This window comes from Elaeis guineensis, chromosome 16 (assembly GCF_000442705.2).
Source record: "Elaeis guineensis isolate ETL-2024a chromosome 16, EG11, whole genome shotgun sequence".
NCBI lineage: Eukaryota > Viridiplantae > Streptophyta > Magnoliopsida > Arecales > Arecaceae > Elaeis > Elaeis guineensis.
This window is the reverse complement of record NC_026008.2, coordinates 36,090,538-36,115,740: the sequence shown is the minus strand read 5'-3', so window position 1 is coordinate 36,115,740 and position 25,203 is coordinate 36,090,538. Positions and strand designations below refer to the sequence as shown.

The following is a 25,203-nucleotide window of genomic DNA, read 5'->3' as shown; positions in this document are numbered from 1 at the left end:
AATTTTCAATGTAACTCGTGTGCGTGAGACGCGAACTTTGCCATCTAGAGACCCGATCTAAAAATAGCAAACGAAAAGGAAACCATTATTAAAAATAAAAAGAGGGGAAAACTCTTTGGCGGCGGCTTCCACATTTCACCCCCACCCGGCGCGACGCCTCCACCACCTCTTCTGCTATAAACGCGGATTCCCACCTTTCTCTCCGCTCCTTCTCTCTCTCCGCTCCTCCCCCCCACCCCCCCTGATTCCTTCGCCTGCCTCTCCCTCCCTCTTTCTGTCTCTCTTTCGTTCTGTGTTTCCGCGGCGCCGAAAACCCAAAGCCAGAGATCGATCTCGAGATCATGAGCGCGGGCGAGCTGCTCGGCATCGAGCCCCTCGAGCTAAAATTCCGTTGTAATATCTCTTCTCCTCTTCCCATCTTCTCGGTCCGCTCTGCAGAATTCTCTTCGATCCAGATATTTTCTAGGGTTTCGGTTATTGCTATGCTTTTTCTTGATTCTTTCGTGTGGTTGGTTTGGTTTGGTTTGAGCAGTCGAATTAAAGAAGCAGATCTCGTGCTCTCTTCTGCTATCCAACAAGACTGATGACTACGTTGCCTTCAAAGTATTCATCTCCAATCTTTTTGCTTGTAATCAATGAGAAATTTTGTAATCTTGAAGCCCTAGAAAATGGAAAAATGTTCCTTTTTCTTTTTTTGTTTTTGTATTTTTTGGGAATGCTGTTCTTGTTTTAGGTCAAGACTACGAGCCCGAAGAAGTATTGTGTGCGGCCAAACACTGGAATAGTCTTGCCTCGACAAACATGCGATGTCATCGGTATGGATTTCATCTCGGAATTTGCTAAATGATCTTTTTCTTGGAAAATTTTCAGTTTTATATATTTAATTGATCGTTGTCATCGTCATCGATGCATTGGTATCATTATGACCTTTTTTTGCTTCAGTTACTATGCAAGCACAGCGGGAGGCTCCTCCCGACATGCAATGCAAGGACAAATTTCTTGTTCAGAGCGTTGTCGCAAGCCCTGGTGCTACTGTGAAGGACATTACACCGGAAATGGTGCCTCCTCTCTCCTTGTTGTGCACTCTCTGAGACTAATTAGTTAGAGGCTAGAAATTGTCTGGTTTTTCTGGAATCCAATCTCGATGTTGATGCATGGAATCGGGTGTTGTTTAGTTCTCTAAAGAGTCTGGTAATATGGTGGACGAGGTCAAATTGCGGGTTGTATACGTGTCTCCAGCTGCACCACCTTCACCAGTTCCTGAGGAATCTGAGGAGGGTTCATCACCTAGGCCTTCTATATCAGACAATGCTAATATGACAACCAGAGAATATGTTTCTGCTGTGAGTTTTTGGGATCTTTGGGTTATAATTACATTTTTCTTGTTAAAAATTTTGTGCTTGCCTTATAAATAAGGGGGGTAATTTACTTGATTGTGTAATGGTTACAGGAATCAAGGGAGCAGATTGAGCCTCGAGAAAAATCTTCAGAGGTGAGATTGTGTGGAGCTTATTCTTAAAATACATATCAATTCAAGGATATTTTTTTGGATTTTGAATCCTATCGGCCTGTTGGAACTTAGAGACTACTATTAGTATTGGAACTTTGGATACAAAGCAAGGATAGTTTTGCTCTTATTTTGTTGTATTCCATCTGTTAATGTATGTTCTTGTTTTTGTTCTCTTTGATCCTACTTGCATCCAGTTGAATCTGCATCTTCTTATTTCAACATACAGATGCAAGGTTTAGTACTTATGCTTTATCTCACAAACTATAATATAACTATATGATGGTAAAAATACAGCATTTAAAGTTATCCATGGTCATACATGCATATTTTCACACACCAAGAATAATTTGGAATTGTATACTGTTGGTGTTGTGTTGTGAACTGTGAAGATATGGATGGGTAGTGTCTACCAAATGGAAGCCTTTTAGTTGTTTACTTTTTATGCAGGTATGCATTTGTTTTGTTGTATAATTTTTTTTTATCAGATCTGAAATCACTGCCCAAGGCAGCAAATGCTGTTTCTATTTCAATTTATTGCTTAGAGTAGGTTAATAAATTCAAAAGTGAATCTGTTACTGGGTGAGGAATTTAATAGATTAATTAAATATTTCATTAATTTAAGATTATTAGCTAACAAATATTGTCAACTAGATATATGATTTTTTTTTTTTTTACCTTGAATGTAAAGCTTTAAGCCAACAACGTTTCACTTTTAGTTTCTTGACTACTGAAACAAAGAGAAAACATAGCTATATGTTGTTACATCTTGTGCTAGCATGTAGTATGTTATGTGAAGTGCTGTGTATCTGTTTTTCTGAAGTTGGAAAGTTGGTTTTTTGGTATGTTCACAGTCTGGTTCTTAGAGAATGGTTGATGAGGAGGGAACCAAGATTAAATTCAATCACTGCATGGATTGTGTTTGATGTTCGCAAGGCCTATGTGGTCTATGAAGTTGAAAAGTCCAGTTGTTTGGAGATCCATTATGTGGGGAGCTGATCAATTGTGTCTGAGACTATTATTCATTAATGAAAATTGATGAGAAAAATCTCAAATGAGGTACCAAACTTTGAACTAATGTCAGCGATTAGTAAGGCTATAAGCTATATGATAAAAGATCAGAAACAGTGATTATAATTACTCAACCAGTATCCTTTATGAAGTGGACCAACATGATAAGATTTTTATAAGGAACTAGTTTCATGAAGCGGATTGGCAAATGAATGATCTTCTGGTTACCTGACTTTCTTTTGGAGGATAGTTGATTGATAGGAAATATGAATGATCATCATGAGGATGTGTTAAAGAAATTATATTATTAAATGTGAGAAAGCATGTAATGGGTGGTTTCAACCGTGAAAATGAGTAGAAATCAAAAAAAAAAAAAATCTTTCCTATAAAGGGTGACAATGGGGACAAAGGAAAAAAGACAAACCAAAACTTAAAGGCCCTATGTGGCATTGTTAGTATGAATACAGAAAGGGGAAAATGACTCCATCACTAATGCCATTTTGTGAAGGTAGTAGTATGAAATATTTGCAGGAAGGGCTGCATTATTTATTTATACCTTATGATATGAAAGATATCAGGTTGTATCATAGTATGTCAATGCAATATGTTGTGAAGTAGAGTAGGTACATGATGACATGGGTTCATTTTGTTGTTAACTTGCTTTTCATTGTTTGTTTATTGATTGTACCATTTGATTTTGCATGTTGTTTATAGTATATCTTAGTGTCTTTAGTGATTATGTGGGTTTTCCCCTTTTTTTTTTGGAATTAAATTTTAAGCCTCTAATTGTTTGTTTTATCTACTATGTTAATGCTAGAAGGATTGTCTGGGCAGAATACTGAGTTTATCACCAGATTCTCTGTAGCCGACTTCAAAATATATATAAAAAACAGTTCACAATTGACACACCTTGGGTTGCATATTCTTTTTTTCCCTCTAATCTTTATTTCTTAGAGGAAGCACGTTTCAGTAAAAAAGATTAAACAAAAGTAAACTACTAAAGATTGGAAAAACTGAATTTGTAAATGAAATCATAGCAATTGATCTATAATAGATTGAGGTCAAATTGCTCTATTTAGAGTGTCCAGCAATGTGCTAGAGGTGTTTTGTGCTTCGAAGGAGTCCAAAGCTGAGACCATGTACTCCTTAAATGTCAAAAAAGGTGCACAGCAGCGTTTGCCATACCGTGCCAAACTGGCCGGTACACCCCGTATCATACCGGACTGGTGGGGAACCGGCATGATTTGGCCAATAAATTCGGTACACTGACGGTATGGAAGGAAAAAAAAAAGAAAAAGTGAGAAAAAGAGAGAGAGGAGGAGAGGGAGGGAGGTGGGAGCCGTCGGAGGCCGGCGGTGGCCAGCTGCGGCCGTCGGAGGGCTTCCGAGCCCCGTATCGCCTGATAGGGCTTTCAAGAGAGTGAGAAAGAGAGAGAGAGTGCTCGGAGGGGGGAGGAACCTACCGGACGGACGGTGCCTCCGTCGCGAGGCCCCCGATGGCCGGCGAGCCGACGTCGACGGCCTGAGGGCGGTGGCGCGGGTGGAGTCCCTCCGCGGCTCCGCCCCTTTCTTCTTTTTTGAAACAGACGGTCTGTTTCGAATTTTTTTTTTTGTTTTAAACTCATGAAGTCGGCAACTATGTTGCCGACTTAATGGATTTTTTTAAAAAAAAAAATAAAAATCATGAAGCCGGCAAACTATTTGCCTGCTTCACTTAAAACTATCTTTTTTAAAAAATCGTGAAACAGGGGCGCCCCTGTTTCATGCCCGCGGCGCTGCACGCGCGGACTGTGCCCTCCGGCGGCCCCGCCGGCTCCTTCCCCGCCCTCTTTTTCTTTCTTCCTCCTTCTCTCTTTCTATTTCTCTCTCTTTCTCTCTTTTTCTTCTTCCGGTTCGGGTCATCTTCGTCGGTTCGATACGGTACAAAATCATACTGCCGATATCGGCTGGCAGTATCGGTTCAGCATACCTTGGTGCACAGCCTCCCACAAACTATGCTTTCTCCCATCCATTTTTTTCCCCTCATGTGCAGAGCATATTCTCCGATCTTGTTGAAAGTATTGCTACTTCACTACTAAAAGCAGCATGGTGCAAGGAGTAGGAGTATTCCGTGCTGTTATTTTATTATGCTGCTATGTAGCTGGTGTTCTGCACAATATTAATGCCTTCTTGGCATAAGTATGATATATAATACTAAGATTCTTGACCGAATGCATGAACATTAAATGTAATTATAAAGAGTGAACTCTCATTTTCTCATTATATACTCTAGAAATCTTGTTCATTAATATGTGGAAAAAGAAGTTAGGCAATTTAAGTCTGTTTGAATTATGTACACAAATTTGAGCTATTAACCACTATGAAACAAACATGATATCATGAAGCAAGGGATAGTCCTTGTTATTATAGTTATGTAAACTTCGAATACCTACTGTTACTTGATGTTTCACATTTAGACTGTTCAGGTTGATATATCGGTGATGCTTAAGTCATAACATGCAATATTAGGCTATTAATCATTATTTAGGTTTTTAAAAATAAAATCAAGGACTCCTATGACCTTTGTTTCTTTAGCCTGCCTTGCCAAATGGATTTCTTGAAATCTTACATAAATTTTATGTATACAGTTCTGCAGCACACGTACGCAAATATTTCTTATAAGAGGATACTTGCACCAATTGTTGTGCCTGATGATTTGGTTTGACTGGGTCATGATTCTGAATCTTGTAACAGATTGGCATATATGATGATACCTACGTGTCATTGGGATGTACCAATTGCATGAGAGTCAAAATTATAGCATAGATTGATCATATGATGAATACCTTGCTGCTATTAAAGGAAATTGAATAAGAGCTATATTCTTATAATATATGCATGTCTTTCACTAATATAAAGGAAATTGAATACCTTGTCGCTTATTCTTTACTGGTCAATGAATGCCATTGCCTTTCATGTATGGGCCTACAAAAAGAAATGGCAGGGACCTGTTGATCCAAATGTAATGGTAGTGCTAATGCAATGTGTTGAATGTTAGGGCTATTTGATGCACGTATTGAACCAGTCTTTTAAGAATATATTTCATTAGGATCCAAGACATATTTCATCATATAGAAATATAGTGGGTTTCTTATACTTGCATCGAGGTTGTGAGGTTTCAAATTTATCTCATAGATTGTGTACATGTTATAGATTAGTTCTTGATCCCAATTGATATTTTTGCTCTCTTTTGTAGTATCTTGCCTACAGCCCTCCTTCAACTTCTACATTCACTTTCGAGAGATTCAGTATTTGAAGTCTTTAGGACACAGGTTGATCAATAATTAATTTGTTACCTGCTATGTGAAACTATATCTATAATTCAATATGCTAGGACTAAGTGTTAGTAGAAGATTACGTCATGCAGGTTATCCAAAGCCATGGTCTGTCTATTTGATCAAGGACTCAAGCTCTGGTGGGGCATCTCATGGGATACTGGGAGGGGGTACCATCTTTAGTGTCACGATAGGACCGTCCTGCCATTGTCCTAGCATTCCGATCAACATATCTTGAAACAGCCCCTGTCCTAAGTGTTGGGATGGGATGTGATGCCCATGTCCTATTTTATTGAAAAGCTAGGACAGCCACGTCCCATGGTTTATTTATATTGCTTATCAAGTACTTAGACTCTTGATGGAGGGCTTAAAGTCTCACAATTGAACTTGATGTTTGGAAATAATTAGATTTAGATACCTAAAACTAATCTGGTAAGCTTATAGAGCTGCGCTTGGATATGGTCAATTCTGAACTGTTAACCCCACCCAAAGTTACTGTAACAAGTTGCATGTGCCCCCTGTTTTTTATTTAAAAAAAACTTATTCACTAAGACATATGTTTCATATTGGCATACCGTCTATCAGTTTTATTAAATATGCAATCTGTTGCTTATAAATCAAAAACATCAAAATTTAAGATCATCAAAGCTCCATGCTGTTGAATGTTGTAGCTTTTGAGAATCCTAAGAAAAAACAGAATTTATTGTAAATGCAAGCTTTCTATTTATAAATATGATAGTTTCTGTTCATATAACTATTTTATATTAAGGTAGTGCTCAAAAATATTAGAAATAAATTTCAAAGAAAATAAAAAAATTTAGAAGATTTAACTGAGACCTCTTTAAAATCAAATCAAGAATTTGTTCTTAGATCTTCATGTAACCTGTCAAACAAACAAGGACCGAAGTTAACCCCATTTGGCTTGTCAAGTTGGGTTTGCATGACGTGTGATCCCAACTCAATATGACCTATTTGCAGTGCTTATCCTATGTATATCAGTTACTAACATTTTCTATATAACCATTTTCCTGATGATATTTTCAAAAAACTTTTGAGTCACATATATAATGTCAATATTTTGTGCCCATTGATGTAAAATATGTGGAAAAATGAAGACTGAAACATATGAACTATTTTCTACATGATGGTGTAAGTTGAATGTCTTAGACAAGAAACATGTGTAGTGGCTTGGCCTTTAAGATAAGACGATGGATAGATGTGTGCAGAAGGACTTGATCTGGTTCTATATAACCACTAGTTGCAGCATGTCTACTCTTACCTGTTCATTTGTAATTCTATAGTATTTTAGAGGTGCATATATGGAGGTTTCAAGATATAGATGCTTTGGCAAACGAATGCAATACCAATTTGCGAGTAGAATGGGGTAACAAGTAAATGTTCAAATCAGGAAAGGGAGAGATAAAGGAACATATGGGACATTGAAGACTAGAGGAAAACCTTATGGAAATTGATGCCACTTATTTGCTGATGTTTCTGTTTTATGTGAGCATGTTCTTCACTGTTTATGTAAGTAGTTTCTTGGTACTGGTGACTTGCTGTTTTGTTTCTTTTTTATTCTAAGCATGTTCTACAGTGTTTTTGTAATATCTCGGTATCCAGTCCATGTTTTTCTTGCATGTGCCTCCATCCTGATGGGACAAAACCAGATATTCCCCAAAGGAGTTGTAGGGGAATAACTAAGGGTGAGCCCTGATGCAACGGTAAGGTTTGAAACAGCCTCTTCGCATGTGCGCATGCAGGGAGGGGGTTGATAAGGCTGCGTACATCCGAGATCCTCTCTAGACCGCGATGGTGGGAACCTCGTGCATTGGGCTGCCTTTTTTTAGTTGTAGTGGAATACTTGGTTGCGCAATCTATGAACAAAAACAACTTTGAAGGCCAAACTTGATTTTTTTTTTTAAAAAAGAGATGTACTGAAAAATATTATATTTTTCTTAATTTACATGACTTGTCAAAATATAAGGAAAGAAAAATAACAATAAAATCAAAGAGGTGCCAAACCATAGCCTCAGGTAATATGTGTCTTCTATTAGGAAACATGTGCTGAAGAATAATTGCAAACAAGACATTAGGGAGATTGACCACCTCAAGATTACTTATTCATATTAAAACACATTTTTTGCAATGAAACAACTTAGTTTACATATGTCTTGTAAAGTCATCTAACAGAATGAGCTGCATATTTGCATGATTGATTGTTGTCTCTTCATTTATTTCTTGCTTTTAGTATCTTTACTCTGATGTCCTGTTAGAACACAGTCTCCCAGCCAATTTCAATTTGTTATGACTTGGTGACCTTGATCTTCAATGCAATTTAGTGTTCATGCAGTTTATACACAAGACTCATGATATAATAACATTCTGGCTACTATCTAGTTTAGAGCATGCTCAGTCTTCTGCCCTGTTGTGTAACATTGTAAAATCTTTTTTATTTATTGTACTCTATGTTCAGGCAACACCTTTGATTTCAAGGTTGACTGACGAGAAGAATGCTGCTGTTCAACAGAACAATAAACTTCGACAGGAGTTGGTAGGGAGCCATATCATGAATTATACTCTGGAAAACTATTATTGTCCTGTTTGATGACTAGATCATTTTCGGCCGTATAGGGTGAGGCATGCTAGTGAACCGAACGCATATCGCATAAAATTGAAATCAATGTGACATATAATATATATATATACTTCACACACACACACACATATGACAAAATAAATTAATGTAATTTTCTTTAGATATTTTAGACAATGTGTTTATTTTGCTGAATATCTATACTGATGCTTCCATTCTGGTGGTGATTTCAAGTTTTCTAGGCTTCTTTCTTATTTGAGTTCAGTTATAGCATCAGACATTATTTTTCTTTTTACATGATCATTATCCACTTTCGTCACCTTCAGCTTTTTAAATCTTGTATCAAGTTAAAATCCATGCCGCTAGGTCAGCAAGTTGCTTAGGAGAAACAGAGCAAATGGTAATCAACACGACAATCTTCTTAGGAGCTTATAAGTAAAAATTAACAGGTAATTTTTGAAGTTTAAATTAAACAAGGAATAATCATTGAATAATTACTCTTGTATAATTCGATTAGCTATTTGTATAAAACTGAGGATTATGTTTTACTTATGAGAGCTTGTGGGGTCAAGTTTCAGTAATGAATAATGATGCTATTTGGATTGTATTAGGGTGGTAGTGTTTTGAACAGGGTTTGCCATACCAAGCCGAATCGCCTGGTATGGGGCGTGCCGAACCGTCCTGGCGGGGAACTGAGACGGTTCCAGCATGCAAAATGGTACATACTGTTGTCGGGAAGAAAAAGAGAGGAAGAGAGGGAAATAGAGAGAGAGAGGGAGGAAGGAAGAAAAATAAGGAAGGGGATCCGCCGGAGGGGCCGTCGGAGGCCCTCCGGCGGGCAGCCGTGGCCGTCGGGTGGCGGAACGGCCTCCCGCGGCTCCGCACGGGGAACAGGGGTGGATCGCCCCTGTTTCTCGAAATTTTTTTTTAAAAAGCTTTTTCAAAATGAAGTCGGCAAGTGGTTTGCCGACTTCACTTAATTAAGTCGGCAAACCACTTGCCGACTTCATTTTGAAAAAGTTTTTTTAAAAAAAAATCGAGAAACAGGAGCGGATCGCCCCTGTTCCCCGCGCGGAGCTGCGGGAGGCCGTTCCGCCGCTCGACGGCAACGGCTGTCCGTCGGAGGGCCTCCGACAGCCCCTCCGGCGGATCCCCTTTCTTCTTTTTCTTCCTTCCTCCCTCTCTCTCTCTCTATTTCTCTCTCTTTTTCTTTCCCGATTTCCTTCATCGGTTCGTCTCGGTTCGGAACGGAATGGAGGCGTGCCGTATCGTACCGCCGGCTGGCCGGCCGATCCGGCCACCGGTACCGGTACAGGAAATCTTGGTTTTGAACAATTCCAACAAGGTCCATCTGATGGATTCTTTGACCAAATACCTAGATGCTTAAGTAAGAGAGGATATATAGCTCTTGACTACTGGGTGGTGCAGAAATAACATGTTGAACAAAATGTAATGATGATTTTGGCTGCTTGTGACCCACTGCAGCCTTGATAGGGGAAACACTAAACCACATGGAAGCTATTTTTCCAAATGGAACTATGAGTTTATTATTTTCCTTAAGCACGAGACTTTGTGCAACAATGAGCATTTATACATTTTGGAGTTTGTAATCACTCCTTTTCTTGAACTATTATTACTAGTGAACTAATGAATTTACAGGTGGGTTTTGAGGTATAATTTCTTCAAGAATGAAGTTATACTGATTTTGACGACTCATTGACTTCAAAAGGTGAAGTTGGGTTGAAAACTAGGCAGAGTTATGTATGACTTTTCTTTTTAGATCTTGGAACAATAATAAAGGCTATTACATGGGATGTACATGAATCAATCTTTGCAAGGTTTGCTGTACCGGTACCGGACGGCGTGCCGGTACCGAACCGGTATGGTACGGTACCGGTATCGTACCGTACTGACACACGGTATGCCCTGGCGTATCGGTCCGGTATCGGTACAAAATTTTTTTCGATTTTTATTTTTTTTTTATTTTTAAAGTTAATAATTGATAAATATAACCTCAATATGGCATTATATTGCATATTATTGACATATTTGGGTTCCATTTGGAGTTAGGTTGCGGTACAAAGACTTGATCCAAAATTTCAAACATATATTTATTTACATTATATTTCAACTATGTCATTTTAAAACTAAAGAAAAAATATATAAAATACGCATTAAAATGTATCTAAATATTTAAGTACAAAGTGCAATAACTGATATACGAACCTTAAGATGTACTCTGTATTTAATTTCTTATCGAGTGTCTGTGACGCTCATAGATATCTGGATCATCAACAAAGTCTGAAGGGACATCAGTCCAACCCTCTAGCCAAGCTGCACCGTACTCTCGAATATTCATCATCCCATAAGTCATCCTCTCTGGATTGTAAGACATCTCAGACCTCTCGCTAAACTTCTGACTCTGAGAAGTATCCTCGAGATGATGGTACGGTTGTGGAGGAGCCCATCCAAATATGCCAGTAGCAAAATCTGATCCTGGAGCTGCTCCAGGCTGCATCGGGTAGTAAGCACTAAAAGATGATGCCTCGGATGCACCATATGCATATGGATCATAAGGTGGCTGTGGATAATAGGATCCATAATGCGAGGATGATTCAGATACATCCATGGATCCTACTCCACGTGCAAGATCGTCCGCAGCTGCATCATGTGCTGGACGACCTCTAAGAGCCCGTCGTCTATATGAAATCGGCTCCCCACGATCTCTACCGACTCGTCCATCATGATCCCTATCCTGTGTGACATGCGTAAACTGAGACTCACCGGTGAATCGAATATCACCCTGTGGCTATGTCTCATAAACGGTGGTCTCCTGTTCTCTAGTTCCTCCCTGATCATCAGATCCATGGCTACTACTATCAGTATCATCATCACTCTCTCTGGTGTCCGTATTTGAACCAGATCGCTCCTGTACTCTCGAAAGTGGTGCACGTGCAACTGTCTTTTCCTTTCCCCCCCTTGTGCCCCTCTGTGACTGAGTTTCCTGTGATTGGGAGGATGGATGCCTTCTTGCTGGCTGCCGGGAGGAACATCTATACATCTCTCGTTCGAATCTCTGGGAAGATGTATCGGATAGCGAGTCATGTGATGAATGAGTCCCTTGTGTCCCTTCAGACTGTGGCTGATCAGCTGGAACCCTATGTGGAATATTTTTTTCTGCCCATTGTCCTGGATCCACCCTGATCTCCCTTGCCATCACACTGGCTGGTCGTGGAGGGGATCCTGGCTCATCAAGCTCTGGCTCCTACTGCTGATTTGCAAGCCATCCGATGATCGGATCGTCATCCTCGTCGGTATAATCATCCAGCGTCGGATCAGTGTACTTCAACTGAACTTCCTCCTGAATACATTTTAGCCTCAATCTCAGATTGTAGTGAACATATACAAGATTGTCGAGGCATTTTTGTGTGAGACGATTTCTCTGTTTGCTGTGTATAAGGGCGAAAGTGGACCAATTACGCTCACAGCCACTAGCAGAGACCGTCTGAGAAAGAATACGGACAGCCATATGTCTCAAATTTTCTGCTGACGTTACAAAATGAATCCACCATTCAGCTACAAAAGCAAAATTATATATCAAATTTGATGATATTATTAAGCAAAATTACATATCAATCTACATCGCTCATTATTGATATGTAATTTACCTGAATTCATCTGCCTTTTGCTTACAACAGCTGATGGGATTCCAAAACTGTCTGATCTCTCTTTAAACTATTTTGTCTGAAATAAAATATATTTATTATTTATAAATATATCAGATCGAATTCAGTTGAATAATTATATCTGTTTTAAACTAGCATACCTCTTGCAGACACAACGATGCGATTTCTGGATCGGGTACCATCTTATATATGACATTGCGAAGAGCAGCAAGAAGTTCGCTATCTATATCTATTCTCGAAATAGTATACTGAAATCTCGGATTCAAGTAATAAGCTGCAGATAAATTTCAAGACTGATTAAGCACAATTTTATTTTCATGCTTCGAAAAAATATTTTAAAACATTCTTGAATCCAAACTTACCAGCTAGATGCAAATCTTTGCCCATCTGATAGTCCCAATTGTCAGGGTCTTATCCGCAGGCATGTCGCAGGGGGTGCCGGCATGGGTGTGGCACGGTGCTGCGAAGGATTTGGCTTGGCAAAAATTTGCAATGCTACTCGATCATTTGGAACCCCCAGGGTGAGATTTAGGGGGATGCCTTGCTGGGATAGTGAGGGAGCAATGGTTCGCCAAGGAGCGGCATGGCCGTGGCATGATATCGGGGGGCTCGGGACGCGTGATATTTGGAATGGTGGTGGTCCGCCATGATATATGTGGATACTCAAGGATTCCTCTTGGTTTGAGGAGGGGCGCGGAGCTTTGGCCGCGTACCCGACTCCCCCAGGCCCGTAGGAGACGGGTTCGCCGTGGCACAGTTGTTTGGGCAATGGTGGTGCCACGCCCGAATGATCTCATGTGGAGGTATTTGGGGCAATGTTGGTTGGACGAGCTGGCCACATTGTGTGGGAAGGGGATATCTCGAGGTTTTATCCTTGAGGGGTTTGTCTAGACTACTCTATGCGTTCTTGATCTCTGTAGTGGAGCGAAGAGGCGATAGAGGGCTAGTCGGGCAAGGGTGTGGCCTACCCAAATAGGCAAGTCTTGTGAGCATCACAAGGTGATGTCTCACAGGGATCCACGGGAACCGGTCGGTCGTGGAGAACAAGTCAGGCTTATGATATATCGGTCGGAATATGTGCCTTGGAGCTGGGCCAAGGATCATGGATGGCCAAGAGGGTCATGCCGAGGAGAGGACAGCTTGATGCATTTATCATCCGGTCGAAGATATTTACTTGATGGGGCAGACTTGGATGCCGATATCGTGGCAGTGCTCAATGTGTGAGTAGGCTGTGGACCTAAGATATTGGGTGGTGCGGTAATGTATCCCCAGGATCATGATAATGCACAGTGATGGGCGAGCAGGCCATGAATATTGTAAAGCGATATGACCAGGGATGGAAAGGCATATCAAGGATGCAAGACCGGGATCGTGGCACAAGAGTTTGTGGGGGAAGCTTGGATAGTCAAACCCCAGAGGACTCGAATGTGTACGATCATCTGTAGCTTGGGGGAGCTGCAGGTCATGTCAGCTTGGTAGTTTAGCTGAGCTGCATCAAAGATGGGTTTGCCCGGGCCTCATGCATAGTGGTGGCATTGCATGGTCGTGCTATGTGGATTTGATATGTGTAGTACTGAAGGGCAGCTTGGTGGGTTGCGGATCAGTGACACAGTGGTTATGTCTTGGCACGAGGGTATGTTGAGGATCAAGATATCTGGGATGAGCAGTGCTTGGCTTGAGGGGCAAAGCCTTAGAGTTGACACAGAGGTGTTGAGCTGCGGAGCACTCTTGAGAAGAGACTTGTTATGGCACGGAGGTGCGCATGAGCATTGCAGTTGATTCGAGGGGTCGGATTGCTTATGGGCACTTGAGGGTGTCATCTGTATTCAGTACAACAGTGTTGCCAGGCAAGGGCATAGAGGTGCAAGCTTGGCTATGTGGCTGGACTGCTGCGTGCTTATTGGTATGTCCGAGGAAAGGACTCGAGAGGGCTGGCCTTGGTGTGTGGCATGCTGGGGCGCCGCACGGGTGTTTGGATAAGAAAACACTCACCCCGTGACAAGTGGTATCAGAGCCAGGTTGGCTAAGTCGATGGTCGACGTTGTGCTTGATGTTAGCTTCTGATACGTGTGGTATCAAGTTGCATATTTTGGTTGCAGATACGGGGGTATCCAAAGCAATATGAATTTGAAGTCTAAGTTCAGAGGAACTGGATGCTGAGTTTGTTGTGGGTGTCAACGACTCAGAGTGGGGGAGCATGTTGCAGGACAATGTGCTCAGTGCTGAATGAAAAAGGGTTGCTCATCAATGGCACTAGTGGATGGAGGCCCGTGAATGTGAAAGTCTACCAGTTCGTGACTGAGGAAAAGGAATTCAGGGTGAAGAGTGCTCATGAATGCTAAAGCACTTGGGCTGCATGCAAAAGTTGCAAGGCAGAGCATCTCGAGGGACTAGAATCTCCAAAGAGGCAGAGCTGGGCAAATAGACTGAGGTACTTGGGTTATCTATAGTGCAGGGAATGATGTAGCACTCATTTTAAAAGTGCAAGCTGAGACGAGAACTTGGAAAGTCATGGGACTCAGTTGCACAAGATATGGGAACATTGGAAAGAGCCATCTCTTGTGTGGATGATTGTGAAGCTGAAGCACTTGAATGGTATGAGATATCAATTGAACTTAATGGAACTGCTCTCAGGATGAAGGCGTTGGTAAGCCGAGGTACTAGAGGCAGATATTTGGCTTAGTAAAACTGCTCTCAGGGTGAAGGCGTTGGTAAACCGACGTACTAGAGGCAGATATTTGGCTTAATGGAACTGCTCTCAGGGTGAAGGCGTTGGTAAGCCGAGGTACTAGAGGCAGATATTTGGCTGAAGGTGTCTTCTCGCTATACAGGCATGTGATGTCAGGGTGTAGGAGATGAGGCACGAAGGTTGTTTAATGTTGGCTGGGTTCGCCATGAGGTGATCATGCTGTGAGGTATTACAAGGCCCTAATGTCGAGGCAAATGGGTGTCGATGCACTAGAGTCGTAAGAGTGAGGCAGGCCAGAGGGGTAGCCTTGCATTGGCATTACAGACTCAGAGTCAAGACATAAAAACAGTCGAGTTGGGGATCGCAGGAAACAGCATGGACAAATGGTTCTGTAGAGACAGACAATTGGTGCTCAGAGTGAAGACTGGATTGTCTAGACACTTGAGCAAAGTGGAAAGTGGCTTTGATCGGATATCAGGATCCCGCTTGGAAGCAGCCATGGATCTGTGTTGGTATGGGACAGCGCAGAATTATGGAGGCAACTTGTGAGTACTTGGCATCAGTGCAGTGTGGTAGGGTCCGAAGTCTTGGTGTTGAATGGAAAAGGTCGGAATTACCACAAGACTGCAAGGTGGGTATGTTGCAAGACCAGGCGTTTGGAGGTGAGTTGCCAGAGGAGACTCATGTGATGGGCCACTTCGAGACTGGTGGGTAGGAGGTAAGCCTTGGACAGAGTTCAAGGAGTGACATTTTGTGTTTCTGACAATGGATCTTTGCATTGATGGAGGCAATGGCAGCTCTTAGATTGAGAAGGTCGAGAGTAAAGTCTCGGAAGAGTTTGAGGGGTGCCACAAAGTTTTCAGTTATGTTGATGGTCAGAGGACTGCAGCAAGCTTAGAGAATGCAGTGGCCGCTCTTAGATTGGGGCAATCGAGAGTTAAGCCTTGGAAGAGTCCGAGGAATGCTATGTAATTGAAGGTTAAAAGACCATTGGAAGAGGATAAAAGCAGAGGTTGGTGCTGGATTTTGTAGCGGTTTGGTTCTGTGGAGGAGTCAGTGTGATGGGGATGATGGATTCTCAGTGGTGGAGAAAGGATCAAGGACATCAAGACCGTGGGTCTCTGACTTGAAGAACCATATTTTTAGTTACTGCAGTGGAAATTTGGCTGTGGTGACTAATGGTCAAGTAGTAGCTTGGACGTCGACGAGGACGTCGACAGCTTGAGTGGGGGAGAATTGTCAGGGTCTTATCCGCAGGCATGTCGCAGGGGGTGCCGGCATGGGTGTGGCACGGTGCTGCGAAGGATTTGGCTTGGCAAAAATTTGCAATGCTACTCGATCATTTGGAACCCCCAGGGTGAGATTTAGGGGGATGCCTTGCTGGGATAGTGAGGGAGCAATGGTTCGCCAAGGAGCGGCATGGCCGTGGCATGATATCGGGGGGGCTCGGGATGCGTGATATTTGGAATGGTGGTGGTCCGCCATGATATATGTGGATACTCAAGGATTCCTCTTGGTTTGAGGAGGGGCGCGGAGCTTTGGCCGCGTACCCGACTCCCCCAGGCTTGTAGGAGACGGGTCCGCCGTGGCACAGTTATTTGGGCAATGGTGGTGCCACGCCCGAATGATCTCATGTGGAGGTATTTGGGGCAATGTTGGTTGGACGAGCTGGCCACATTGTGTGGGAAGGGGATATCTCGAGGTTTTATCCTTGAGGGGTTTGTCTAGACTACTCTATGCGTTCTTGATCTCTGTAGTGGAGCGAAGAGGCGATAGAGGGCTAGTCGGGCAAGGGTGTGGCCTACCCAAACAGGCAAGTCTTGTGAGCATCACAAGGTGATGTCTCACAGGGATCCACGGGAACCGGTCGGTCGTGGAGAACAAGTCAGGCTTATGATATATCGGTCGGAATATGTGCCTTGGAGCTGGGCCAAGGATCATGGATGGCCAAGAGGGTCATGCCGAGGAGAGGACAGCTTGATGCATTTATCATCCGGTCGAAGATATTTACTTGATGGGGCAGACTTGGATGCCGATATCGTGGCAGTGCTCAATGTGTGAGTAGGCTGTGGACCTAAGATATTGGGTGGTGCGGTAATGTATCCCCAGGATCATGATAATGCACAGTGATGGGCGAGCAGGCCATGAATATTGTAAAGCGATATGACCAGGGATGGAAAGGCATATCAAGGATGCAAGACCGGGATCGTGGCACAAGAGTTTGTGGGGGAAGCTTGGATAGTCAAACCCCAGAGGACTCGAATTTGTACGATCATCTGTAGCTTGGGGGAGCTGCAGGTCATGTCAGCTTGGTAGTTTAGCTGAGCTGCATCAAAGATGGGTTTGCCCGGGCCTCATGCATAGTGGTGGCATTGCATGGTCGTGCTATGTGGATTTGATATGTGTAGTACTGAAGGGCAGCTTGGTGGGTTGCGGATCAGTGACACAGTGGTTATGTCTTGGCACGAGGGTATGTTGAGGATCAAGATATCTGGGATGAGCAGTGCTTGGCTTGAGGGGCAAAGCCTTAGAGTTGACACAGAGGTGTTGAGCTGCGGAGCACTCTTGGGAAGAGACTTGTTATGGCACGGAGGTGCGCATGAGCATTGCAGTTGATTCGAGGGGTCGGATTGCTTATGGGCACTTGAGGGTGTCATCTGTATTCAGTACAACAGTGTTGCCAGGCAAGGGCATAGAGGTGCAAGCTTGGCTATGTGGCTGGACTGCTGCGTGCTTATTGGTATGTCCGAGGAAAGGACTCGAGAGGGCTGGCCTTGGTGTGTGGCATGCTGGGGCGCCGCACGGGTGTTTGGGTAAGAAAACACTCACCCCGTGACACAATGGCGCTCAATAATGTTAATGAATTTTTGAGCATGCTTGGGATCATTCTCACTGATCTGTTTCTTTGTCCTCTCCATCATGTAATATAGGAAGTCCATCTGGGGGTATCTCTCGCTGTCCACGGTCATATAAAGGCTTGATAGCCTTCACTATCTTCTCAGCTCGCTGTCAAAATGACTGACTCGTCACCAAGTCTCCACATGACTTCCATCAGTGCCGGCCCTCGCATATCTGCTCTTCTGTCACTCGGCACTGACAAACATCTGACGTAGGGCTGTTTTCTTCTGAAGAAGACTATCAAGTGCTATGTAGTTGGTAGCAAACCGTGCGATATCCGGTCGTAAGATCTCCCTCCCAGTATACGTCCGCATCAATGAAAGAACCCATGTGTGGTTGTAGATGAATCTAGTAATGGTCTGGGCAATCTCCACTACCTGCTGCACCTTGCGAATCTTTTCGATATCCATCAATATAAGATCAATGCAATGTGTAGCACATGAGGTCCAGTATATCTGCGTTCGCTGCTCCATCAGCAACTCTCCAGTAGCCTTATATTGTGGTTCGTTATCTGTGATGACCTGCACGACATGCTGCTCACCCACTGAATCAATCACCTCTTCCATCAGATCAAGGATATATGTGGCATCGTGCATCTTATCTGAAGCATCGATTGATTTGTAAAAAAATATTTTTCCATCACAGTATGTCAAAAAATTAATGATGCTCTGTCTAGTAGGACCTGTCCAACCATCACACATCACTGTCAGACCGTATGTAGGCCATTTATTTTTATAAGAAGCAATCCATCTCTGCAGATCCTCTTTATTGCTGTCAAGAAGCTGACCATAGATGTCTTTAGATCCTGAAGGATCTACATCCTGGCCGGCAGCCTCTATGGCTGAAATAGCAGATCGGTAGTAAGGATTGGCTGCTGCATTTGCTGGAATATGGCTGAAATGAAACCATGATCCAATAGCTCGCCATATATCCTTCTTCTTATCTTTTTTCAGCATACTGTCAATTCTCTGCTGCTTTGAATCCTTGCTGGGCAAAGCATGTGGATCCAAATCCTGAATGCTGGCTCATGCTGGAATATCTCTGGAGGACCTCCTCCTACTGCCAAAAGCTCTCAACAAAGAAGACATGCTGCATCTGCTCCTACCACCAGGCTCTCTGACTGAAGTAGTCCTCCTGAACTCGAATTTTTTCCTACCAGTTGCTGATCCAGATCCTGATTCGTAGCATGATGGTCCGAATCGGTCTCTGAACCGGGCCATCTCCTCCTACTGGTACTGATCCGCCAAGCTCGCATGAATGGCAGCCTCAATCTGTGCCTCCTCATCATCTGGAGCAGAAGCTTCCTCTGACTCTCTAGAGTGATAAGAAGGTGGCTCTGCAGCTCGACGGTCTACTTCGGTCTTTTTCTGCTTTGCCCTTTCCTTCGCTGCTTTCGAATCAGCAAAGTGCTTTTTCATCAATTGTCGGATCTCTTACGGACATTTCCGACACATCGACACATCAGGATAACTACCAGCTAGATGCTGCTTCAACCTAGTCACTCCTTCCTTGAACTCTGTGTTGCACCATTTGCATCTCCAATGATGCCGAGCCGAGAGCATCTCGTCATGATCGCAATTGATGTCACGCTCTTGATCTTTATTCTTACTCATTTCTGCAGATATAACAAAATACTAATTATTTCGAATTACCTGTAATATAACACTAATTACATATATTTTTTATTTGATAATATTTTTTACTATTTAAATGTTTACAAAAAAAAATTTCAAAAAAATCTCAAGTTAGATTCAAATATTTCAATTATTTTGAATCATTCTAAACATTATTCTCAATTTCAAAACTAACACTGATTTTTTATTTTTTTAATAATTTTATATAAATAAATATATACTATAAAATACCTGATTAATTAAAACGAACGAACGTCATGCTCTAAATTTTTTTCTTATAAATATATGCAAGTATAACAAAACACGATAGTTTAACGATAATTAAAATAATTATATATAATTTTAAAATAATTTTAATAATTATTTTAAAATTTATAAATTTAAAATAAATATGTTATATGCTTCAAATAATATTTTAAAATTAATTAAAATATAACACTATTTTTATATATTTTTTATTTTATAATTAAAATTTTAAATTTAAATAATTAAAAAAATAATTTTTTAATTTTAAATATTTGAAAAAAATTAGAAATTAGATTTAAGTAGTTTGAATCATTCTAAACATGATTCTCAAACTCTGATTTTTTTCCTAAAATTTAATTTTTTTTAATTTTTAAATAAATAAATATTTAAAAATATTTAAAAAATATATAATTAACAAAAATTAACAATTTTGGTGTCATCGTGTAGATCTTCCAAAGATCTATCACATATAATTAAATCATCCCACAATCACAAGATTTTGGGATGATTTTCTCTTATTTTCATTCTTTTTCATTCTTATCCTATTTTTAACAACAAAAATTAAAAAAAAATATTTACTAAGAAAATAGCACATTGTCTTACCTCCGATCAAAGATCAGCCTCTCCTCGAACCACTCTTGCAATTTGACGGAGTTTTTTTTTCTTTTTTTCTAATTTTTCGGAGGTCTCAACGGTTTCGTTGAGACCTTCGGACTCTCGGGAGTTCTCTGAGACATCTCAGAGAACTGCAAAGCAGGGTAACAGGTTCCTTTATACATGTGATCTCCGACCCCCCCTCCCTCCTCGTCACTTTTGGCACATGGGGTGTCGGTACGGTTCGGTTCACGCCGAATCGGACCATACCGTTCGGTTTTGGACGGTATGGAAGCGAACCGGACCGAACCGCTCGGTTCGGTACCGGTTCGGGGTGTTTCTCGGAAAAAAGATCCGAACCGGACCGTTTGAGCACCGGTCCGGCTCGATACGCCCCGTACCGGGTGGTTCGGCCTGGTACGGCGAACCCTGAATCTTAGTGCATGGAATGATTTTCTTAAGATATTCCAATATAACATAACTAGTTTTTTGAAACCTTTTTTCATAACTTTGCCATTTTCAAACTGGGAGACACATGCTCTCTAAACAGCCAACTAATCGGGTTCTGTGGAGTTTTTTCATAAATAAAGGGTGATGCAGAAATGTTCTTTGGGATATTTTACTTCAATAATCCAATATTGGTTTTGTTCTTGAGTTTTGTCTTTATTTTACTGTAGGGCTGTTTAAGGAAGTATTCGTTTAATAGAAAAAAAAGAAGATTGACTATTAGGCATGCTTCATTCTTCAGTACTGTGAACAATGATCCTTTGCTTGAAATCTTCCTCTTTTGTTTCTTTTTAGGAGTCCAAGCTGGGTTAGTTAATGGCATAGGATGTTTAGATCCTAAATTTTGGGATCTCAAGTGGACTTGAATAATTGCGTAAGTTGATGATTTTTCTAGGAGATTTACTCTCCAATTTGAAGAGTCCTAATTTATTCGGAGAAGTCACAAAGAGTAAAAGGGCCTCTGGTATTGCATAAAATAAATGTACATTGTTTATTTCATGGAACGAGAAGTTTAGGTCATCTTGGTGTTCATCTCTCTTTCTATCTAATTATGTCTTATCTGCTTTATCCATAATTCATTTATGATCTCTGTCTATTTCTGCTGTAATGCTTCTACATGTTGCTCTGCAGAATTTGTTGCTGTGCTTATCTTACTTGCATGTTAATCTTAAAGTTCATCTTATTTGATCTTTTTGCTAATGCTCAGAAATAGATTTCAATTTAGATATATGATTTTGCATTCTTTTTCCTCATTTTGTCTGGATCTTAAAGTAACTCATCGTATTCTGAAATCTGCATGCGATGTGACTTATTTGATTGGGGATCAATATTGAACTGATCTGCTAATTCCTAAAATCCAAAAATAAAAAATCTTTTCTAGTTGTTCCTCTTTATTTGGATATCAGCAAGGTTGCGTTTGGTGCATCACCAGGCAATCTTAAAAGGTAATCTAGATTACCTGCAAGATAGATTGCCACTATTAAATTATCAGTAATGTTGATTACTATATTTGATATACGTAGGTAATGTTGCAGTAAAATTATTGAGAATTTTGATTGACATATTTGGTATAATAATTGAATTACTAGTAATATAACATCAAATTTTCAAAAATATCGTTAAATTAAATTATTAGTTTAGTATTTTAATATATATTTAGTAGAACCAGTGATCCAAATCCTTAGCCAGAACAATTTATGTGATATATATTAAAAAACTTAAATTTTTTTCGATATATTAAAATTTAAAAATAATTAAACTATTTATTTAATTTTTTAATGATAAAAATTATCTATTATCAAAATAGATGATTCGGTGCCTATTATTATTATTAGTATGAAAAAATATGAAAGAAATTTTTTATTATTTTTAATACTTATTATTATTTTTATTACTTTTATTTTTATTTTTTTATTTTTTTCTCTTTCTTTCTCCTTCCCTCGCATGCCACACCCCTCCCTCCCTCTCCCCCTAGCGGCGCTCGACTGCTCCGCGCACCCTATCCCCTACGACACCCCACCTGTTGCGCCTCCGGTATCGCCCCCTGGCCATCCGTGCCTCCTCTCACCTTCACGCACCGCCCTTGGCCTCCCTGGCGAACCTGCACCCTGCACCGCTGGCGGCCGCCTCCATCGCCGCCCTCACCCACCCGTGCCGCCTCCCTCACCCACCCCATCGGTCCCTTGCACCCCACCCCCCGCTCGTCGCGCCTCCAGCACCGCACTCCAGCTGCCCCCGCTGCCCTAGCCACTGCACCCGACCCCCGGCCGAAGAGCTGTCACTGGCGATGAGTTGAAAGGCAGCGAGTCGACCGAAGGCGAGGTGAGAGTTGGAGATTTTGGTGGCTAGGGCTTGGAGGCAACAGCATGAGCGGCTTCACATAATGGAAAGAGGGAAAAAGGGGTTTAGTTTATTTGTTTGATGAAGGTAGTTTCGTTCAAATATTTCATTGTCAAATTACCAAATATTTAGTAATTTGGATAGCCACCCTTCTCTTAGGTAATCCGGATTACCTTCTGGGAGGTAATCTGGATTGCCACGGTGATCCAGATTATCATCTAGAAAACGTACCAAACGCAATAATCCAGTGGGGTTCCCTTTAAATTGCCAGTAATCTGGATAGATTGCCAGCTACCAAATGCAACCCAAAGTTTATCTGAATTCTTATTTGATTTTAACAGTCAAAATTTCCTTTTCTGCCCTACTTTGAAAACTAGATAGTGAGCTAGATTTTTGTTAGGACTTTCTATGCATGTATTGGTCGCAAGGATGGCATTACTGATGTTAGGGATGAGAGAGAGAGAGAGAGAATTCCCACATGGTGGTCTATGTGGTGGAGTTGGTGGAGATTGATGGCATTGATACCTCCAAGCACAACCATGATAGTGGTGAAATGGTGGAAGTAACCAGTGACAGTAAAGGTGAGCTCGGTGGGGTCGGCTTCGAGGTCAAGAGGTTGAGGGGGATCAATGGTGGTGGCATCGAGATCGGACAGAGACAAGCGAGGAGAGAAAAAGAGGGATTGGGGAATCAGGATCTAGGGCTGGGATGGGGAACGGGATTGAGGGTTTTATAAGGTGGGGATATGTTTGGCCCTAGCAAATTGGCGTGTGCCAGGTTAGTATTGCTTAAAACTGGGCAGAACCGGTTGGTTCGGCCTGATGCACCCCCTCTCCCATTTTGAAAAGCTCATATTGTTCTGATACTGGGCAGGCACTGTATATTCCAGGGTGTACCATCTGGTTCAGGACAGTTTCGCCATCTTTGGTTTTCTCTACTAGGTCCTACAACAATGATGCTCTAGTTGGTCAAGTCAGGTTGGATCTTTGATTTCTTTGGGGCTCTGTCAGGTCCAAGTTTAAGGGATAAACCCACTATTTGAACCTAATCTTTTATTGGGTCTGACTGGTAGATCCACACTAATCTTTTATTGGGGCTATTTTCATTAAAGCAAATTAAGTCTATTTCCGGTAGATCTGCACTCATTCAATGACTTCAAGTCTTTATTTGGAAATTGGCACGCGTTTGAAATTTGTGTATGGGTTGGGTTGAGATTGGGTCAAGTTTGGGCCTACCTGATCTGCTTGCACCCTATTCCCTTGGTGATAGTATTAGTGAGATCATAGATGTTCTGAATATGAAGTTGCTTTTTGCCTTTGTTGATCAATGTAGTTGCCTTTTTTGGACAACCAAATTTGCGTTTAGAGATGAGGCTTCGCAGCTGGACAACGCCTATTATTATTTAAAGCTGAATTTTCATGAACTTTTTCAATCAGTCTTGATGTTGCAATAATCGAATCAACTAGAATGGGGACTTAATAGGAAATATAAGGCCATCCCATCCATTTTGGGAGGTGTTATAAGATTCTAAAGGGAATGTCTATACATTTTATATTACCAATTGCATGATGGAGCCTTTTCAAGTCTCTGGTCAGATGCTCTTTGCCTCATGATTTGCTTAAAGATGTCTATCTAAAGGTGGAAAAATCCAAATACAATATTTGGTGTACGTTATATAGTGGTGAGATAGCTGGTGCATCCACTAGCTTTGATCTGCAAATAGCATGGCAGGACCTTGAGTCTAGAGTACTGAGTGAATATTTCCTTATATCACACCCTTCGAAGTAAAAACAAATGAGATGACAAACAAAATGGCCATAGAGCAAGTCATTGTTAATGTATGCCAGAATATTACGCTTGATCTGCTGACTCCAAACCCCAGAAGAGTGCCAGACATGCTTTGCAAGTAGTGAAGGATATATCTTTGCTGGACTGGAATTGATAGGTCTGGATGTGCTGCCAAATGTCATTTCTTGGATGTCATTTTTGAAATAACAAATTGAATAACTTTTTTCCCTTCTTTGGAATAGCCTCTATGGCTCTTACCTGTTTGTTATAAAAGATATTATGGCTATAAGTTAAGACACCACATACGTATTCAATTTTGAATATAATGAATCTAAAGTGGAAGTTGTACTTGCTAAATAACACTGCAGTTGGCTTTACTTTGCATGCCCCTTTTTTCTTTTAAATCTTTTTCTCCCTCCTGCTTTTCGCGGTTGTTTTAAAGGTGTTTTGCGGCGGTTTGTCCATAATGTGCAGGAGCTTATGAGGCGCGAAGTCAGCAAACAGCCTGGTGGCTTCTCCTTCATGTTCGTGGTTATTGTTGCCGTGCTTGGAATCCTTCTCGGCTATCTTGTGAAGACATAATTTCTCTAGGGTTTTCATCCTGTTGGCCATTCCTAACTGGAAAGGCAAAATGAAATGAGATGATCTGATTGTGTGTTAGCTGTTTGTAGAATTTAGAACACACTGCTGAAAAGTTCATGGTTCAGCGATTCCCTGCTTGTAACTCAGTACATGTAATTTGTGATCTACCAAGCCATTTTGAGTTGCAATCTTTTGTAAGTTATGCTCTTTTTGCCATCTGGATGGGAATGGTAAGGAATTCAGTGCTTCAAATTTCCAGAACATTATTATACATCATAAAGTATCTTTCTTCGTGGCAAAGCCACAATTTCTTCTA

At 41.3% G+C, this 25,203-nt stretch overlaps 1 protein-coding gene across 1 annotated transcript; it reads left to right on the top strand.

The window, feature by feature from the left end:
* The first annotated feature begins 101 nt into the window (after nucleotides 1-101).
* LOC105059513 (vesicle-associated protein 1-2) lies at nucleotides 102-25,203 on the top strand. The gene is made up of 8 exons (XM_010942835.4): nucleotides 102-393; nucleotides 533-603; nucleotides 734-815; nucleotides 943-1,058; nucleotides 1,176-1,343; nucleotides 1,451-1,492; nucleotides 8,305-8,382; nucleotides 24,780-25,203. Exons 1-8 carry the CDS (start codon nucleotides 342-344, stop codon nucleotides 24,885-24,887), a joined length of 717 nt encoding a protein of 238 aa, XP_010941137.1. The 5' UTR covers nucleotides 102-341; the 3' UTR covers nucleotides 24,888-25,203.